Source organism: Oncorhynchus masou, chromosome 17 (assembly GCF_036934945.1).
Source record: "Oncorhynchus masou masou isolate Uvic2021 chromosome 17, UVic_Omas_1.1, whole genome shotgun sequence".
NCBI classification, from domain to species: Eukaryota; Metazoa; Chordata; class Actinopteri; order Salmoniformes; family Salmonidae; genus Oncorhynchus; species Oncorhynchus masou.
The window spans coordinates 43,683,969-43,705,124 of record NC_088228.1 but is presented as its reverse complement, the minus strand read 5'-3'; the positions used below and the strand labels follow the sequence as shown (position 1 = coordinate 43,705,124).

The 21,156-nt window shown below is 49.3% G+C and overlaps 1 protein-coding gene across 1 annotated transcript in view; it reads right to left on the bottom strand.

The window, feature by feature from the left end:
- The window catches only part of LOC135558282 (uncharacterized), a 70,264-nt gene that overhangs the window by 25,554 nt on the left and 23,554 nt on the right, over positions 1 to 21,156 (bottom strand). The window contains exon 8 of the mRNA XM_064991998.1: positions 12,512 to 12,643. Coding sequence (XP_064848070.1) covers positions 12,512 to 12,643 — 132 coding nt within the window. The remainder of the gene's footprint in view (positions 1 to 12,511; positions 12,644 to 21,156) is intronic.

Genomic DNA, 21,156 nt, shown 5'->3' with positions numbered 1-21,156 from the left:
ACACATGGCAAGTACTAATGGACCATATCTAGTTCCATGTTTTATTAGTACTACAGGATACACATGGCAAGTACTAATGGACCATATATAGTTCCATGTTTTATTAGTACTACAGGATACACATGGCAAGTACTAATGGACCATATCTAGTTCCATGTTTTATTAGTACTACAGGATACACATGGCAAGTACTAATGGACCATATCTAGTTCCATGTTTTACTACAGGATACACATGGCAAGTATTAATGGACCATATCTAGTTCCATGTTTTACTACAGGATACACATGGCAAGTACTAATGGACCATATCTAGTTCCATGTTTTATTAGTACTACAGGATACACATGGCAAGTACTAATGGACCATATCTAGTTCCATGTTTTATTAGTACTACAGGATACACATGGCAAGTACTAATGGACCATATCTAGTTCCATGTTTTACTACAGGATACACATGGCAAGTACTAATGGACCATATCTAGTTCCATGTTTTACTACAGGATACACATGGCAAGTATTAATGGACCATATCTAGTTCCATGTTTTACTACAGGATACACATGGCAAGTATTAATGGACCATATCTAGTTCCATGTTTTATTAGTACTACAGGATACACATGGCAAGTACTAATGGACCATATCTAGTTCCATGTTTTACTACAGGATACACATGGCAAGTATTAATGGACCTTATCTAGTTCCATGTTTTACTACAGGATACACATGGCAAGTATTAATGGACCATATCTAGTTCCATGATTTATTAGTACTACAGGATACACATGGCAAGTACTAATGGACCATATCTAGTTCCATGTTTTACTACAGGATACACTTGGCAAGTACTAATGGACCATATCTAGTTCCATGTTTTACTACAGGATACACATGGCAAGTATTAATGGACCATATCTAGTTCCATGTTTTACTACAGGATACACATGGCAAGTACTAATGGACCATATCTAGTTCCATGTTTTACTACAGGATACACATGGCAAGTACTAATGGACCATATCTAGTTCCATGTTTTACTACAGGATACACATGGCAAGTACTAATGGACCATATCTAGTTCCAGGTTTTACTACAGGATACACATGGCAAGTATTAATGGACCATATCTAGTTCCATGTTTTACTACAGGATACACATGGCAAGTACTAATGGACCATATCTAGTTCCATGTTTTACTACAGGATACACATGGCAAGTATTAATGGACCATATCTAGTTCCATGTTTTATTAGTACTACAGGATACACATGGCAAGTACTAATGGACCATATCTAGTTCCATGTTTTACTACAGGATACACATGGCAAGTACTAATGGACCATATCTAGTTCCATGTTTTATTAGTACTACAGGATACACATGGCAAGTACTAATGGACCATATCTAGTTCCATGTTTTACTACAGGATACACATGGCAAGTATTAATGGACCATATCTAGTTCCATGTTTTATTAGTACTACAGGATACACATGGCAAGTACTAATGGACCATATCTAGTTCCATGTTTTACTACAGGATACACATGGCAAGTACTAATGGACCATATCTAGTTCCATGTTTTATTAGTACTACAGGATACACATGGCAAGTACTAATGGACCATATCTAGTTCCATGTTTTACTACAGGATACACATGGCAAGTACTAATGGACCATATCTAGTTCCATGTTTTACTACAGGATACACATGGCAAGTATTAATGGACCATATCTAGTTCCATGTTTTACTACAGGATACACATGGCAAGTACTAATGGACCATATCTAGTTCCATGTTTTATTAGTACTACAGGATACACATGGCAAGTACTAATGGACCATATCTAGTTCCATGTTTTACTACAGGATACACATGGCAAGTATTAATGGACCATATCTAGTTCCATGTTTTACTACAGGATACACATGGCAAGTACTAATGGACCATATCTAGTTCCATGTTTTATTAGTACTACAGGATACACATGGCAAGTACTAATGGACCATATCTAGTTCCATGTTTTATTAGTACTACAGGATACACATGGCAAGTACTAATGGACCATATCTAGTTCCATGTTTTACTACAGGATACACATGGCAAGTACTAATGGACCATATCTAGTTCCATGTTTTACTACAGGATACACATGGCAAGTATTAATGGACCATATCTAGTTCCATGTTTTACTACAGGATACACATGGCAAGTATTAATGGACCATATCTAGTTCCATGTTTTATTAGTACTACAGGATACACATGGCAAGTACTAATGGACCATATCTAGTTCCATGTTTTACTACAGGATACACATGGCAAGTATTAATGGACCTTATCTAGTTCCATGTTTTACTACAGGATACACATGGCAAGTATTAATGGACCATATCTAGTTCCATGATTTATTAGTACTACAGGATACACATGGCAAGTACTAATGGACCATATCTAGTTCCATGTTTTACTACAGGATACACTTGGCAAGTACTAATGGACCATATCTAGTTCCATGTTTTACTACAGGATACACATGGCAAGTATTAATGGACCATATCTAGTTCCATGTTTTACTACAGGATACACATGGCAAGTACTAATGGACCATATCTAGTTCCATGTTTTACTACAGGATACACATGGCAAGTACTAATGGACCATATCTAGTTCCATGTTTTACTACAGGATACACATGGCAAGTACTAATGGACCATATCTAGTTCCAGGTTTTACTACAGGATACACATGGCAAGTATTAATGGACCATATCTAGTTCCATGTTTTATTAGTACTACAGGATACACATGGCAAGTACTAATGGACCATATCTAGTTCCATGTTTTACTACAGGATACACATGGCAAGTACTAATGGACCATATCTAGTTCCATGTTTTATTAGTACTACAGGATACACATGGCAAGTACTAATGGACCATATCTAGTTCCATGTTTTACTACAGGATACACATGGCAAGTATTAATGGACCATATCTAGTTCCATGTTTTACTACAGGATACACATGGCAAGTACTAATGGACCATATCTAGTTCCATGTTATACTACAGGATACACATGGCAAGTATTAATGGACCATATCTAGTTCCATGTTTTACTACAGGATACACATGGCAAGTACTAATGGACCATATCTAGTTCCATGTTTTACTACAGGATACACATGGCAAGTATTAATGGACCATATCTAGTTCCATGTTTTACTACAGGATACACATGGCAAGTATTAATGGACCATATCTAGTTCCATGTTTTATTAGTACTACAGGATACACATGGCAAGTACTAATGGACCATATCTAGTTCCATGTTTTACTACAGGATACACATGGCAAGGACTAATGGACCATATCTAGTTCCATGATTTACTACAGGATACACATGGCAAGTATTAATGGACCTTATCTAGTTCCATGTTTTACTACAGGATACACATGGCAAGTATTAATGGACCATATCTAGTTCCATGATTTATTAGTACTACAGGATACACATGGCAAGTACTAATGGACCATATCTAGTTCCATGATTTACTACAGGATACACATGGCAAGTACTAATGGACCATATCTAGTTCCATGTTTTACTACAGGATACACATGGCAAGTACTAATGGACCATATCTAGTTCCATGTTTTACTACAGGATACACATGGCAAGTATTAATGGACCATATCTAGTTCCATGTTTTATTAGTACTACAGGATACACATGGCAAGTACTAATGGACCATATCTAGTTCCATGTTTTACTACAGGATACACATGGCAAGTACTAATGGACCATATCTAGTTCCATGTTTTATTAGTACTACAGGATACACATGGCAAGTACTAATGGACCATATATAGTTCCATGTTTTATTAGTACTACAGGATACACATGGCAAGTACTAATGGACCATATCTAGTTCCATGTTTTATTAGTACTACAGGATACACATGGCAAGTACTAATGGACCATATCTAGTTCCATGTTTTACTACAGGATACACATGGCAAGTATTAATGGACCATATCTAGTTCCATGTTTTACTACAGGATACACATGGCAAGTACTAATGGACCATATCTAGTTCCATGTTTTATTAGTACTACAGGATACACATGGCAAGTACTAATGGACCATATCTAGTTCCATGTTTTATTAGTACTACAGGATACACATGGCAAGTACTAATGGACCATATCTAGTTCCATGTTTTACTACAGGATACACATGGCAAGTACTAATGGACCATATCTAGTTCCATGTTTTACTACAGGATACACATGGCAAGTATTAATGGACCATATCTAGTTCCATGTTTTACTACAGGATACACATGGCAAGTATTAATGGACCATATCTAGTTCCATGTTTTATTAGTACTACAGGATACACATGGCAAGTACTAATGGACCATATCTAGTTCCATGTTTTACTACAGGATACACATGGCAAGTATTAATGGACCTTATCTAGTTCCATGTTTTACTACAGGATACACATGGCAAGTATTAATGGACCATATCTAGTTCCATGATTTATTAGTACTACAGGATACACATGGCAAGTACTAATGGACCATATCTAGTTCCATGTTTTACTACAGGATACACTTGGCAAGTACTAATGGACCATATCTAGTTCCATGTTTTACTACAGGATACACATGGCAAGTATTAATGGACCATATCTAGTTCCATGTTTTACTACAGGATACACATGGCAAGTACTAATGGACCATATCTAGTTCCATGTTTTACTACAGGATACACATGGCAAGTACTAATGGACCATATCTAGTTCCATGTTTTACTACAGGATACACATGGCAAGTACTAATGGACCATATCTAGTTCCAGGTTTTACTACAGGATACACATGGCAAGTATTAATGGACCATATCTAGTTCCATGTTTTACTACAGGATACACATGGCAAGTACTAATGGACCATATCTAGTTCCATGTTTTACTACAGGATACACATGGCAAGTATTAATGGACCATATCTAGTTCCATGTTTTATTAGTACTACAGGATACACATGGCAAGTACTAATGGACCATATCTAGTTCCATGTTTTACTACAGGATACACATGGCAAGTACTAATGGACCATATCTAGTTCCATGTTTTATTAGTACTACAGGATACACATGGCAAGTACTAATGGACCATATCTAGTTCCATGTTTTACTACAGGATACACATGGCAAGTATTAATGGACCATATCTAGTTCCATGTTTTATTAGTACTACAGGATACACATGGCAAGTACTAATGGACCATATCTAGTTCCATGTTTTACTACAGGATACACATGGCAAGTACTAATGGACCATATCTAGTTCCATGTTTTATTAGTACTACAGGATACACATGGCAAGTACTAATGGACCATATCTAGTTCCATGTTTTACTACAGGATACACATGGCAAGTACTAATGGACCATATCTAGTTCCATGTTTTACTACAGGATACACATGGCAAGTATTAATGGACCATATCTAGTTCCATGTTTTACTACAGGATACACATGGCAAGTACTAATGGACCATATCTAGTTCCATGTTTTATTAGTACTACAGGATACACATGGCAAGTACTAATGGACCATATCTAGTTCCATGTTTTACTACAGGATACACATGGCAAGTATTAATGGACCATATCTAGTTCCATGTTTTACTACAGGATACACATGGCAAGTACTAATGGACCATATCTAGTTCCATGTTTTATTAGTACTACAGGATACACATGGCAAGTACTAATGGACCATATCTAGTTCCATGTTTTATTAGTACTACAGGATACACATGGCAAGTACTAATGGACCATATCTAGTTCCATGTTTTACTACAGGATACACATGGCAAGTACTAATGGACCATATCTAGTTCCATGTTTTACTACAGGATACACATGGCAAGTATTAATGGACCATATCTAGTTCCATGTTTTACTACAGGATACACATGGCAAGTATTAATGGACCATATCTAGTTCCATGTTTTATTAGTACTACAGGATACACATGGCAAGTACTAATGGACCATATCTAGTTCCATGTTTTACTACAGGATACACATGGCAAGTATTAATGGACCTTATCTAGTTCCATGTTTTACTACAGGATACACATGGCAAGTATTAATGGACCATATCTAGTTCCATGATTTATTAGTACTACAGGATACACATGGCAAGTACTAATGGACCATATCTAGTTCCATGTTTTACTACAGGATACACATGGCAAGTACTAATGGACCATATCTAGTTCCATGTTTTACTACAGGATACACTTGGCAAGTACTAATGGACCATATCTAGTTCCATGTTTTACTACAGGATACACATGGCAAGTATTAATGGACCATATCTAGTTCCATGTTTTACTACAGGATACACATGGCAAGTACTAATGGACCATATCTAGTTCCATGTTTTACTACAGGATACACATGGCAAGTACTAATGGACCATATCTAGTTCCATGTTTTACTACAGGATACACATGGCAAGTACTAATGGACCATATCTAGTTCCAGGTTTTACTACAGGATACACATGGCAAGTATTAATGGACCATATCTAGTTCCATGTTTTATTAGTACTACAGGATACACATGGCAAGTACTAATGGACCATATCTAGTTCCATGTTTTACTACAGGATACACATGGCAAGTACTAATGGACCATATCTAGTTCCATGTTTTATTAGTACTACAGGATACACATGGCAAGTACTAATGGACCATATCTAGTTCCATGTTTTACTACAGGATACACATGGCAAGTATTAATGGACCATATCTAGTTCCATGTTTTACTACAGGATACACATGGCAAGTACTAATGGACCATATCTAGTTCCATGTTATACTACAGGATACACATGGCAAGTATTAATGGACCATATCTAGTTCCATGTTTTACTACAGGATACACATGGCAAGTACTAATGGACCATATCTAGTTCCATGTTTTACTACAGGATACACATGGCAAGTATTAATGGACCATATCTAGTTCCATGTTTTACTACAGGATACACATGGCAAGTATTAATGGACCATATCTAGTTCCATGTTTTATTAGTACTACAGGATACACATGGCAAGTACTAATGGACCATATCTAGTTCCATGTTTTACTACAGGATACACATGGCAAGTACTAATGGACCATATCTAGTTCCATGTTTTACTACAGGATACACATGGCAAGTATTAATGGACCATATCTAGTTCCATGTTTTACTACAGGATACACATGGCAAGTACTAATGGACCATATCTAGTTCCATGTTTTACTACAGGATACACATGGCAAGTATTAATGGACCATATCTAGTTCCATGTTTTACTACAGGATACACATGGCAAGTATTAATGGACCATATCTAGTTCCATGTTTTATTAGTACTACAGGATACACATGGCAAGTACTAATGGACCATATCTAGTTCCATGTTTTACTACAGGATACACATGGCAAGTATTAATGGACCTTATCTAGTTCCATGTTTTACTACAGGATACACATGGCAAGTATTAATGGACCATATCTAGTTCCATGATTTATTAGTACTACAGGATACACATGGCAAGTACTAATGGACCATATCTAGTTCCATGTTTTACTACAGGATACACATGGCAAGTACTAATGGACCATATCTAGTTCCATGTTTTACTACAGGATACACATGGCAAGTATTAATGGACCATATCTAGTTCCATGTTTTACTACAGGATACACATGGCAAGTACTAATGGACCATATCTAGTTCCATGTTTTACTACAGGATACACATGGCAAGTACTAATGGACCATATCTAGTTCCATGTTATACTACAGGATACACATGGAAAGTACTAATGGACCATATCTAGTTCCAGGTTTTACTACAGGATACACATGGCAAGTATTAATGGACCATATCTAGTTCCATGTTTTACTACAGGATACACATGGCAAGTACTGATGGACCATATCTAGTTCCATGTTTTACTACAGGATACACATGGCAAGTACTAATGGACCATATCTAGTTCCATGTTTTACTACAGGATACACATGGCAAGTACTAATGGACCATATCTAGTTCCATGTTTTACTACAGGATACACATGGCAAGTACTAATGGACCATATCTAGTTCCAGGTTTTACTACAGGATACACATGGCAAGTATTAATGGACCATATCTAGTTCCATGTTTTACTACAGGATACACATGGCAAGTACTAATGGACCATATCTAGTTCCATGTTTTACTACAGGATACACATGGCAAGTACTAATGGACCATATCTAGTTCCATGTTATACTACAGGATACACATGGCAAGTACTAATGGAACATATCTAGTTCCATGTTATACTATAGCATACACATGGCAAGTATTAATGGACCATATCTAGTTCCATGTTTTATTAGTACTACAGGATACACATGGCAAGTACTAATGGACCATATCTAGTTCCATGTTTTATTAGTACTACAGGATACACATGGCAAGTACTAATGGACCATATCTAGTTCCATGTTTTACTACAGGATACACATGGCAAGTATTAATGGACCATATCTAGTTCCATGTTTTACTACAGGATACACATGGCAAGTACTAATGGACCATATCTAGTTCCATGTTTTACTACAGGATACACATGGCAAGTATTAATGGACCATATCTAGTTCCATGTTTTACTACAGGATACACATGGCAAGTATTAATGGACCATATCTAGTTCCATGTTTTACTACAGGATACAGATGGCAAGTATTAATGGACCATATCTAGTTCCATGTTTTACTACAGGATACACATGGCAAGTATTAATGGACCATATCTAGTTCCATGTTTTATTAGTACTACAGGATACACATGGCAAGTACTAATGGACCACATCTAGTTCCATGTTTTACTACAGGATACACATGGCAAGTATTAATGGACCATATCTAGTTCCATGTTTTACTACAGGATACACATGGCAAGTACTAATGGACCATATCTAGTTCCATGTTTTACTACAGGATACACATGGCAAGTATTAATGGACCATATCTAGTTCCATGTTTTACTACAGGATACACATGGCAAGTACTAATGGACCATATCTAGTTCCATGTTTTACTACAGGATACACATGGCAAGTATTAATGGACCATATCTAGTTCCATGATTTATTAGTACTACAGGATACACATGGCAAGTATTAATGGACCATATCTAGTTCCATGATTTATTAGTACTACAGGATACACATGGCAAGTACTAATGGACCATATCTAGTTCCATGTTTTACTACAGGATACACTTGGCAAGTACTAATGGACCATATCTAGTTCCATGTTTTACTACAGGATACACATGGCAAGTATTAATGGACCATATCTAGTTCCATGTTTTACTACAGGATACACATGGCAAGTATTAATGGACCATATCTAGTTCCATGTTTTATTAGTACTACAGGATACACATGGCAAGTACTAATGGACCATATCTAGTTCCATGTTTTATTAGTACTACAGGATACACATGGCAAGTATTAATGGACCATATCTAGTTCCATGTTTTACTACAGGATACACATGGCAAGTACTAATGGACCATATCTAGTTCCATGTTTTACTACAGGATACACATGGCAAGTACTAATGGACCATATCTAGTTCCATGTTTTACTACAGGATACACATGGCAAGTACTAATGGACCATATCTAGTTCCATGTTATACTACAGGATACACATGGCAAGTACTAATGGAACATATCTAGTTCCATGTTATACTATAGCATACACATGGCAAGTATTAATGGACCATATCTAGTTCCATGTTTTATTAGTACTACAGGATACACATGGCAAGTATTAATGGACCATATCTAGTTCCATGTTTTACTACAGGATACACATGGCAAGTACTAATGGACCATATCTAGTTCCATGTTTTATTAGTACTACAGAATACACATGGCAAGTATTAATGGACCATATCTAGTTCCATGTTCTACTTGACATGATGACTCCTTGCTGTCCCCAGTCCACCTGGCCGTGCTGCTGTTCCAGTTTTATTAGTACTACAGGATACACATGGTATACACATCCAACCAAATACTTACTTCCAGGACAAGGCAACAACAATCAGAAATCATAACGTGTGTGTGCAACTCGCTCTTGTCAAGCCTTCGAAATGTACTACTTTACAACCAAATGGCTTGTGGAAATCTTGCAGAGGCATTCCATCTAAGCGACATTGTGACCTCTGTGGCATTTCTGTTTCATAGTTCATAGAGAGGTGCACCAAAGGATTGTGGGATACGGTCATGTTTGTCATCCGTGTTCACACCCGGACTGCACCTCTGATCTCCTGCTCCCGAGAAATGCTTCATGAGCAAATAGCTCTCTTTATCTCTCATTCTCCATGTCTCTCTCTGTCTCTCTCTGTCTCTCTCTGTCTCTCTCTGTCTCTCTCTGTCGCTCTCTGTCGCTCTCTGTCGCTCTCTGTCTCTCTCTGTCTCTCTCTGTCTCTCTCTGTCTCTCTCTGTCTCTCTCTGTCTCTCTCTGTCGCTCTCTGTCGCTCTCTGTCTCTCTCTGTCTCTCTCTGTCTCTCTCTGTCTCTCTCTGTCGCTCTCTGTCGCTCTCTGTCGCTCTCTGTCGCTCTCTCTCTCTCTCTGTCTCTCTCTGTCGCTCTCTGTCGCTCTCTCTCTCTCTCTCTTTCTCTCTCTCTGTCGCTCTCTGTCTCTCTCTGTCTCTCTCTGTCTCTCTCTGTCTCTCTCTGTCTCTCTCTGTCTCTCTCTGTCTCTCTCTGTCGCTCTCTGTCGCTCTCTGTCGCTCTCTGTCGCTCTCTGTCGCTCTCTGTCGCTCTCTGTCTCTCTCTGTCTCTCTCTGTCTCTCTCTGTCTCTCTCCTTCTGCCACTCCATCTGTCACTATCTCTCTCAGACCCCAAGGAATTTTCAGAGTTTCAAAAAATGCACAATGGTCTTTAGGGGTTAACTGTTGAGGTGGAACTGACACTGAGTATCTATCTACAAAGTATATATTTTATACTCTGCAGATACTATCACATACTCATACAGGTGAACATAAACAGTTCCTCTTTTCATTAGATTCAACAATCTCCCTCCCCCCTCTCTCTCTCTGTCTCTCTCTTCCTAACAGATCTCTAGCAACACTTAAACCCTGCCCCCACAAATCTGTGATCTGTGATTTTTAATAAACAAAGACCATGCCCTGCGCTGTGTGTGTGATCTGTGCAGCCATTACGTGTATGTGTGTGTGTGTGTGTATTTGTGTGTGTGTGTATTTGTGTGTTTGCAGCAGAGGAAGGAAGTCACAAGACGATGGGGGTTTCAAAACTGCAGCTGTTGAAGAAGCCTGTACTGTATATTTTATTTTGTTCATTCTCCTCTTCTCCTTCTCCTCGTCTACTCTAAGATACAGTACCGTTCATATTTCTGCTGTGTGTGACAGGATTACAAACTTGGCAACAAAATCTTATTTCTGTTATTTTGTAGATATCAGAAAATAAGAAGTGAATTTAGATTAGGTTTGTGTGCATTATTTACTTTAGTGGGTAAGACCCGGTTTGGGAGATCTGATTGGCTGAGAGCAGGCCAGCGCCTACAAAAGGCAAGTAAGGAGTGGACGAGAAGAGAGGGACAGAGGAGGAGAGGAGTGGACGAGAAGAGAGGGACGGAGGAGGAGAGGAGTGGACGAGAAGAGAGGGACGGAGGAGGAGAGGAGTGGAACACCTTTTGACGGGTGCAACTGACACACTCCAGAGTATACTAGGAGCTCAGAAAGAGAGAAAGATAAAATCATAAAGAGGAAGAGGGATTAAGGGGGAAGAGAAGAGAAAGAGGAGATTGTCTTACTATTTGTCTCAGAGGCAAAAACAAAGAGAGTGAAAGAATGAGTGATTGAGAGAGCGGGAGAGAAAGACAGAAGAAGAGGGAGGTCTGTGTAGTCGTCTGATCTCTACATTCTAAATGAGGAGCCAAACAGCAGAGACTTAACCCCTTAAACTCTGCTCACAGCCACACAGCAAAAGGAGCCAGGGGCTCAAACCTGTTTTTCTGCAACCGAGCCAACAGTAAAACTCTCCAGAAGTAGTGCACTACATGAGAAACGGGATGTCACTTTGTCCCATAGTGTGACTGACGTGTCAGAGTTAAGGGCTCGGCTCCACCCACATGTTGCGGTTCCACATGGCTGTAATCCCACCCAGCAGTGTAACCAGAAACCAGGCCCCGGACCAAGTTTGACTCAGGAAGGCCTGTGTTATGGAGGCAAAGCCAACCAAAGAGGAGCTCTCTGGGCAAACAGGACCGCTCTTTCACAATTTGACCATTAAGTTAACACACATTTACTGTACATACAAACCATATGTTATGTAAGCAATACACAAATCTCCCCAGGACACACTTACCTCATCCCGCCCACATACATACACACACAGACATATCCCTCACCTCCATGGCTGTGGGTGTGTATCCCTGTCCATTCTCCCCCGGGGGTATAGGCGCTGGGTGCAAGGTGATGATGTCATTGTCCTCTGGGGGCTTCCAGATGTACTGCTCCCCGTTTCCCATGAACACTGCCTCCTGGTGGACACACAGAGAACAGGGCTCAGCCTGGTAGCCAGGGCCTAACTCCTTCCTAACAAACTCCTTCCTCCGCTACTCTTTCATCCACGTGAGGTTTCCTGGGGAAGCTGGGAAGTACCGGGGAAGGTCGGCCTACCAACGTGTCTCTCCTCATTCAGAAGGCTCACTGATGTCAACACCAAAGCTGACTGAATGGTAATGGTGAGAGCCCAGTATTAAGAGAATCCTGTTGTTACTTAGTGTCTCTAAAACAACTACGTTTTCATTTCAGCATGTTTCAACTGAAATGTCCAAACGTCAGTCTTTTACCAGAAAAATATATTTTTGCCTACAGATAATATTCTGCCCATATGAACACATGTATTTTAGGCCCCAAAAATAACAGCTCTGCATGATTGAATGAAAATCTGCAAAAAGACAACATCGTTTCACATTCTTTAATAAAACACTCACTGTCACACCCTGACCATAGTTTGCTTTGTATGTTTCTATGTTTTGTTTGGTCAGGGTGTGATATGAGTGGGCATTATATCTTACATGTCAAGTTTGTCTGAGAAGCATATCAGGCAAAACATAGAAACAATCAGAGGCAGGTGTTAGTCATTGTCTCTGATTGGGAACCATATTTAGGTAGCCTGTTTGGTGTTGGGTTTTGTGGGTGATTGTTCCTGTCTCTGTGTTTGCACCAGATAGGGCTGTTTTGGTTTTTCACATTTCTTGTTTCGTTAGTCTATTCATGTATAGTTTCTTTATTAAAGAACCATGAATAATAACCACGCCGCCTCTCCTTCGACTGAAGAAAACCGTTACACTCACAAACAGAAACATGCAATAGTCTGTACAGCTCCACAGTTTCCTCTTATCTCAGCCACATTGACTGCAGCGGGGTCGTACCTTCCTCAAAAAGATCAATATGGACAGGACACACATGGCAATTATGCTATGCTGTCAGGTTCAATGACCGTCTCCCCTGCACCGTCTCCCCTGCACCGTCTCCACTGCACCGTCTCCCCTGCACCGTCTCCCCTCCACCGTCTCCCCTCCACCGTCTCCCCTCCACCGTCTCCCCTGCACCGTCTCCACCGTCTCCCCTCCAGAGTCTCCACCGTCTCCCCTCCAGCGTCTCCACCGTCTCCCCTCCACCGTCTCCACCGTCTCCACCGTCTCCCCTCCACCGTCTCCCCTCCACCGCCTCCCCTCCACCGCCTCCCCTCCACCGCCTCCCCTCCACCGCCTCCCCTCCACCGTCTCCCCTCCACCGCCTCCCCTCCACCGCCTCCCCTCCACCGTCTCCCCTCCACCGCCTCCCCTCCACCGCCTCCCCTCCACCGTCTCCACCGTCTCCCCTCCACCGTCTCCCCTCCACCGCCTCCCTCCACCGCCTCCCCTCCACCGTCTCCCCTCCACCGCCTCCCTCCACCGCCTCCACCGTCTCCCTCCACCGCCTCCACCGCCTCCCCTCCACCGTCTCGTCTCCACCGTCTCCACCGTCTCCCCTCCACCGTCTCCACCGTCTCCCCTCCACCGTCTCCCCTCCACCGTCTCCCCTCCACCGTCTCCCCTCCACCGTCTCCACCGTCTCCACCGTCTCCACTCCACCGTCTCCCCCACCGCCTCCCCTCCACCGCCTCCCCTCCACCGTCTCCCCTCCACCGCCTCCCCTCCACCGCCTCCACCGTCTCCCCTCCACCGCCTCCACCGCCTCCCCTCCACCGTCTCGTCTCCACCGTCTCCACCGTCTCCCCTCCACCGTCTCCACCGCCACCCCTCCACCGCCTCCCCTCCACCGTCTCCACCGTCTCCCCTCCACCGTCTCCACCGTCTCCCCTCCACCGTCTCCACTCCACCGTCTCCACCGTCTCCACCGCCTCCCCTCCACCGCCTCCCCTCCACCGTCTCCACCGCCTTCCCTCCACCGCCTCCACCGTCTCCCCTCCACCGCCTCCCCTCCACCGCCTCCCCTCCACCGTCTCCACCGTCTCCCCTCCACCGTCTCCACCGCCTCCCCTCCACCGCCTCCACCGCCCCCTCCACCGTCTCCACCGTCTCCCCTCCACCGTCTCCACCGCTCCCCCTCCACCGCCTCCCCTCCACCGCCTCCCCTCCACCGCCTCCCCTCCACCGCCTCCACCGCCTCCCCTCCACCGTCTCCCCTCCACCGTCTCTACCGTCTCCACCGCCTCCCCTCCACCGCCTTCCCTCCACCGTCTCCACCGCCTCCCCTCCACCGCCTCCCCTCCACCGTCTCCACCGTCTCCCCTCCACCGTCTCCACCGCCTCCACCGCCTCCCCTCCACCGCCTCCACCGCCCCCCCTCCACCGTCTCCACCGTCTCCCCTCCACCGTCTCCACCGTCTCCACCGTCTCCACCGTCTCCCCTCCACCGTCTCCCCTCCACCGTCTCCACCCCACCGTCTCCACCGTCTCCACCGTCTCCCTCCACCGCTCCCCTCCACCGTCTCCCCTCCACCGTCTCCCTCCACCGCTCCCCTCCACCGCCTCCCCTCCACCGTCTCCCCTCCACCGCCTCCCTCCACCGTCTCCCCTCCACCGCCTCCCCTCCACCGTCTCCCCTCCACCGTCTCCCCTCCACCGTCTCCCATCCACCGCCTCCCCTCCACCGCCTCCCCTCCACCGTCTCCCTCCACCGCCTCCCTCCACCGCTCCCTCCACCGCTCCCCTCCACCGTCTCCCCTCCACCGCCTCCACCGTCTCCCCTCCACCGCTCCCCTCCACCGTCTCCCCTCCACCGTCTCCACCGCCTCCCCTCCACCGTCTCCACCGCCTCCCCTCCACCGTCTCCACCGCCTCCCCTCCACCGCCTCCACCGTCTCCCCTCCACCGTCTCCCCTCCACCGTCTCCTCTCCACCGCCTCCCCTCCACCGTCTCCCCTCCACCGTCTCCCCTCCACCGTCTCCCCTCCACCGTCTCCACCGCCTCCCCTCCACCGCCTCCACCGTCTCCCCTCCACCGTCTCCCCTCCACCGCCTCCCCTCCACCGTCTCGTCTCCACCGTCTCCACCGTCTCCCCTCCACCGTCTCCACCGTCTCCACCGTCTCCCCTACACCGCCTCCCCTCCACCGTCTCGTCTCCACCGTCTCCACCGTCTCCCCTCCACCGTCTCCACCGTCTCCCCTCCACCGTCTCCCCTCCACCGTCTCCACTCCACCGCCTCCCCTCCACCGTCTCCCCTCCACCGCCTCCCTCCACCGCCTCCCCTCCACCGCCTCCACCGTCTCCACTCCACCGCCTCCCCTCCACCGCCTCCCCTCCACCGTCTCCACCGCCTCCCTCCACCGCCTCCCCTCCACCGCCTCCCCTCCACCGTCTCCACCGCCTCCCCTCCACCGCCTCCCCTCCACCGCCTCCCCTCCACCGCCTTCCCTCCACCGCCTCCACCGTCTCCCCTCCACCGCCTCCCCACCGCCTCCTCCCCTCCACCGTCTCCACCGTCTCCCCTCCACCGCCTCCCTCCACCGTCTCCACCGCCTCCCCTCCACCGCCTCCCCTCCACCGCCTCCCCTCCACCGCTCCACTGTCTCCCCTCCACCGCCTCCCCTCCACCGCCTCCCCTCCACCGTCTCCACCGCTCCCTCCACCGTCTCCACCGCCTCCCCTCCACCGCCTCCACCGCCTCCCCTCCACCGTCTCCACCGCCTCCCCTCCACCGTCTCCACCGCCTCCCCTCCACCGTCTCCACCGTCTCCCCTCCACCGTCTCCCCTCCACCCCTCCACCGCCTCCCCTCCACCGCCTCCCCTCCACCGTCTCCCTCCACCGCTCCCCTCCACCGCCTCCCCCCTCCACCGTCTCCACCGCCTCCCTCCACCGTCTCCACCGCTCCCCTCCACCGCCTCCACCGCTCCCCTCCACCGTCTCCACCGCCTCCCCTCCACCGCTCCACCGCCTCCACCGCCTCCACCGTCTCCCACTCCACCGCCTCCCCTCCACCGCCACCCCGTCTCCCCTCCACCGTCTCCACCGCCTCCCCTCCACCGCCTCCCCTCCACCGTCTCCCACCGCCTCCCCCTCCACCGCCTCCCCTCCACCGCTCCCCCTCCACCGCCTCCCCTCCACCGCCTCCCTCCACCGTCTTACCGCCTCCCCTCCACCGTCTCCACCGCCTCCCCTCCACCGCCTCCCCCCACCGTCTCCCTCCACCGCCTCCCCTCCACCGTCTCCACCGCTCCCCTCCCACCGCTTCCTCCACCGTCTCCCACCGCTCCCTCCACTTTCTCCACCGCTCCCCTCCACCGCCTCCCCTCCACCGCCTCCCCTCCACCGCTTTCCACCGTCTCCCCTCCACCGCTTCTCCACCGTCTCCCTCCACCGCTCCCCTCCACCGCCTCCCCTCCACCGTCTCACCGCCTCCCCTCCACCGTCTCACCGCCTCCCCTCCACCGCTCCACCGCCTCCCTCCACCGTCTCCCGCCTCCCCTCCACCGCCTCCACCGCCTCCCCTCCACCGTCTCCACCGCCTCCCCTCCACCGTCTCCACCGTCTCCCCGTCTCCCCTCCACCCCCTCCACCGTCTCCCCTCCACCGCCTCCCCTCCTCCACCGCCTCCCCTCCTCCACCGCTCCCCCTCCTCCACCGCCTCCCCTCCTCCGCCTCCCCTCCTCCACCGCCTCCCCTCCTCCACCGCCTCCCTCCACCGTCTCCCCTCCACCGCTCCCCTCCTCCACCGCCTCCCCTCCTCCACCGCCTCCCCTCCTCCTCCGCCTCCCCTCCTCCGCCTCCCCTCCTCCACCGCTCCCCTCCACCGTCTCCCCTCCACCGCCTCCCCTCCTCCACCGCCTCCCCTCCTCCGCCTCCCTCCTCCGCCTCCCCTCCTCCACCGCTCCCCTCCTCCACCGCCTCCCCTCCACCACCTCCCCTCCTCCACCGCCTCCCCTCCACCGTCTCCCCTCCACCGACTCCCTCCACCGCCACCACCGCCCCCCCTCCACCGCTCCCCTCCACCGCCTCCACCGCCTCCCCTCCACCGTCTCCACCGCCTCCCCTCCACCGTCTCCACCGCCTCCCCTCCACCGACTCCACCGCCTCCCCTCCACCGTCTCCCCTCCACCATCTCCACCGCCTCCCCTCCACCGACTCCACCGCCTCCCCTCCACCGTCTCCCCTCCACCCCTCCACCGCCTCCCCTCCACCGTCTCCCCTCCACCGCCTCCCCTCCACCGTCTCCACCGTCTCCCCTCCACCGCCTCCCCTCCTCCACCGCCTCCCCTCCTCCACCGCCTCCCCTCCACCGTCTCCCCTCCACCGCCTCCCCTCCTCCACCGCCTCCCCTCCTCCGCCTCCCCTCCTCCACCGCCTCCCCTCCTCCACCGCCTCCCCTCCACCGTCTCCCCTCCACCGTCTCCCCTCCACCGTCTCCCAATCTCATACATATCCATCATCTATTGTGTGAGGGATTATGAATGTTTTATGAGCGACATTAGTAAACACAATTAAAGTTAATTAAAGTTCAGGAGTAGTTTGTTGATTGTTAGAAAGTTAATTAAAGCTCCACCGCCTCCCCTCCACCGCCTCCCCTCCTCCGCCTCCCCTCCTCCACCACCTCCCCTCCTCCACCGCCTCCCCTCCACCGTCTCCACCGCCTCCCCTCCACCGTCTCCACCGCCTCCCCTCCACCGCCTCCCCTCCACCGTCTCCACCGTCTCCCCTCCACCGTCTCCACCGCCTCCACCGCCTCCCCTCCACCGTCTCCACTGTCTCCCCTCCACCGTCTCCACTGTCTCCCCTCCACCGCCTCCCCTCCACCGCCTCCACCGCCTCCCCTCCACCGTCTCCACTGTCTCCCCTCCACCGTCTCCACTGTCTCCCCTCCACCGCCTCCCCTCCACCGTCTCCACCGCCTCCACCGCCTCCCCTCCACCGTCTCCACTGTCTCCCCTCCACCGTCTCCACTGTCTCCCCTCCACCGCCTCCCCTCCACCGCCTCCACCGCCTCCCCTCCACCGTCTCCACCGCCTCCCCTCCACCGACTCCCCTCCACCGCCACCACCGCCTCCCCTCCACCGCCTCCCCTCCACCGCTCCCCTCCACCGTCTCCACCGCCTCCCCTCCACCGACTCCCTCCACCGCCACCACCGCCTCCCCTCCACCGCCTCCCCTCCACCGCCTCCCCTCCACCGTCTCCACCGCCTCCCCTCCACCGTCTCCACCGCCTCCCCTCCACCGTCTCCACCGCCTCCCCTCCACCGTCTCCACCGCCTCCCCTCCACCGTCTCCACCGCCTCCCTCCACCGCTCCCTCCACCGCCTCACCGCCTCCCTCCACCGTCTCCACCGCTCCCCTCCACCGTCTCCACCGCCTCCCCTCCACCGTCTCCACCGCCTCCCCTCCACCGTCTCCACCGCCTCCCTCCACCGTCTCCACCGCCTCCCTCCACCGCCTCCCCTCCACCGCCTCCCTCCACCGTCTCCACCGCCTCCCCCTCCACCGTCTCCACCGCCTCCCTCCACCGCCTCCCCTCCACCGTCTCCAGCGTCTCCCCTCCACCGTCTCCACCGCCTCCACCGTCTCCCCTCCACCGTCTCCACTGTCTCCCCTCCACCGTCTCCACCGCCTCCCCTCCACCGACTCCCCTCCACCGCCTCCCCTCCACCGCCTCCCTCCACCGCTCCACCGCCTCCCCTCCACCGTCTCCACCGCCTCCCCTCCACCGTCTCCCCTCCACCATCTCCACCGCCTCCCCTCCACCGACTCCACCGCCTCCCCTCCACCGTCTCCCCTCCACCATCTCCACCGCCTCCCCTCCACCGTCTCCCCTCCCCCCCTCCACCGCCTCCCCTCCACCGTCTCCCCACCACCGCCTCCACCGACTCCCCTCCACCGCCTCCACCGTCTCCCCTCCACCGCCTCCCCTCCACCGTCTCCACCGCCTCCCCTCCACCGTCTCCCCTCCACCGTCTCCCCTCCACCGTCTCCACCGCCTCCCCTCCACCGACTCCACCGCCTCCCCTCCACCGTCTCCCCTCCACCGTCTCCACCGCCTCCCCTCCACCGACTCCACCGCCTCCCCTCCACCGACTCCCCTCCACCCCTCCACCGACTCCCCTCCACCGTCTCCACCGCCTCCCCTCCACCGACTCCACCGCCTCCCCTCCACCGTCTCCCCTCCACCCCTCCACCGCCTCCCTCCACCGTCTCCACCGTCTCCCCTCCACCGCCTCCCCTCCTCCACCGCCTCCCCTCCTCCACCGCCTCCCCTCCACCGTCTCCCCTCCTCCACCGCCTCCCCTCCTCCACCGCCTCCCCTCCACCGTCTCCCCTCCACCGCCTCCCCTCCTCCACCGCCTCCCCTCCACCGTCTCCCCTCCACCGCCTCCCCTCCACCGTCTCCACCGTCTCCCCTCCACCGTCTCCCCTCCACCGTCTCCCAATCTCATACATATCCATCATCTATTGTGTGAGTGATTATGAATGTTTTATGAGCGACATTAGTAAACACAATTAAAGTTAATTAAAGTTCAGGAGTAGTTTGTTGATTGTTAGAAAGTTAATTAAAGCTGTAACTATGAGATTGTATATACAGCACAAAGATCAAACTCAATAATAACAAAGCCCATTAGTTAATGTTTTGTAAATTAAGATGCACTCTCCAGAGCCAGTGATGTTTATTCCTCTGGCTGGACGGCTACCTGTTTTGCTGTTTCTTCCCTCAACACACACGCAAGCGCACACACTCACACACATACACTCACTCACACACAGCTTGGCAGCCATACAGGCTCTTGCGTAATCGTCCCCTCCGCTCCGCTGGCCAAGCACACAACATGTGCTCCACAGAGCAGGAGAAGGGCGGGGACGCAGGCTCACAAACACACACACACTATGAAGCACATACACACATATAGGCTACAGTACACACGCATAAACATAACATCCTTTTAGATGGTAAGAGCCCTTTTTTGGGGTACTTTGAGCGGTTTCATACTAGTTTCGTCTCGCTGTGACATTCTCAGGCGGATATAGAGCTCTCAACATGACAAACTACAAAATAATTTCATAGAATTGAACCAAGACCACATTTTCTTGGTCACAGACGGACAAATTCACTTTGTGCTTAAAGCTGAAGTTGTAAGGAGTCTGCACACAGTCACGCACTGACACAATGCCCACCCCACATCACACCCTGACCTAACCAAATAGAGAAATAAAATGGCTCTCTATGTTGTATATTTCTTTGTTGGCCGAGTATGGTTCCCAATCAGAGGCAGCTGTCTATCGTTGTCTCTGATTGAGGATCATACTTGGGCAGCCCTTTTCACACTTTATGTTCAAGCCCTAATACCCCACGTTTGTTGAATATGAAAGAAATCTTATGAAAATATGAGAAATCATATAACATTTGTACTATGAACTTGAGTTTGTGTCCTCAGAATGAGGACACCTCAACAATCAGAATGAGGACACATCAGCAATCAGAATGAGGACACCTCAGCAATCAGAATGAGGACACCTCAACAATCAGAATGAGGACACCTCAGCAATCAGAATGACA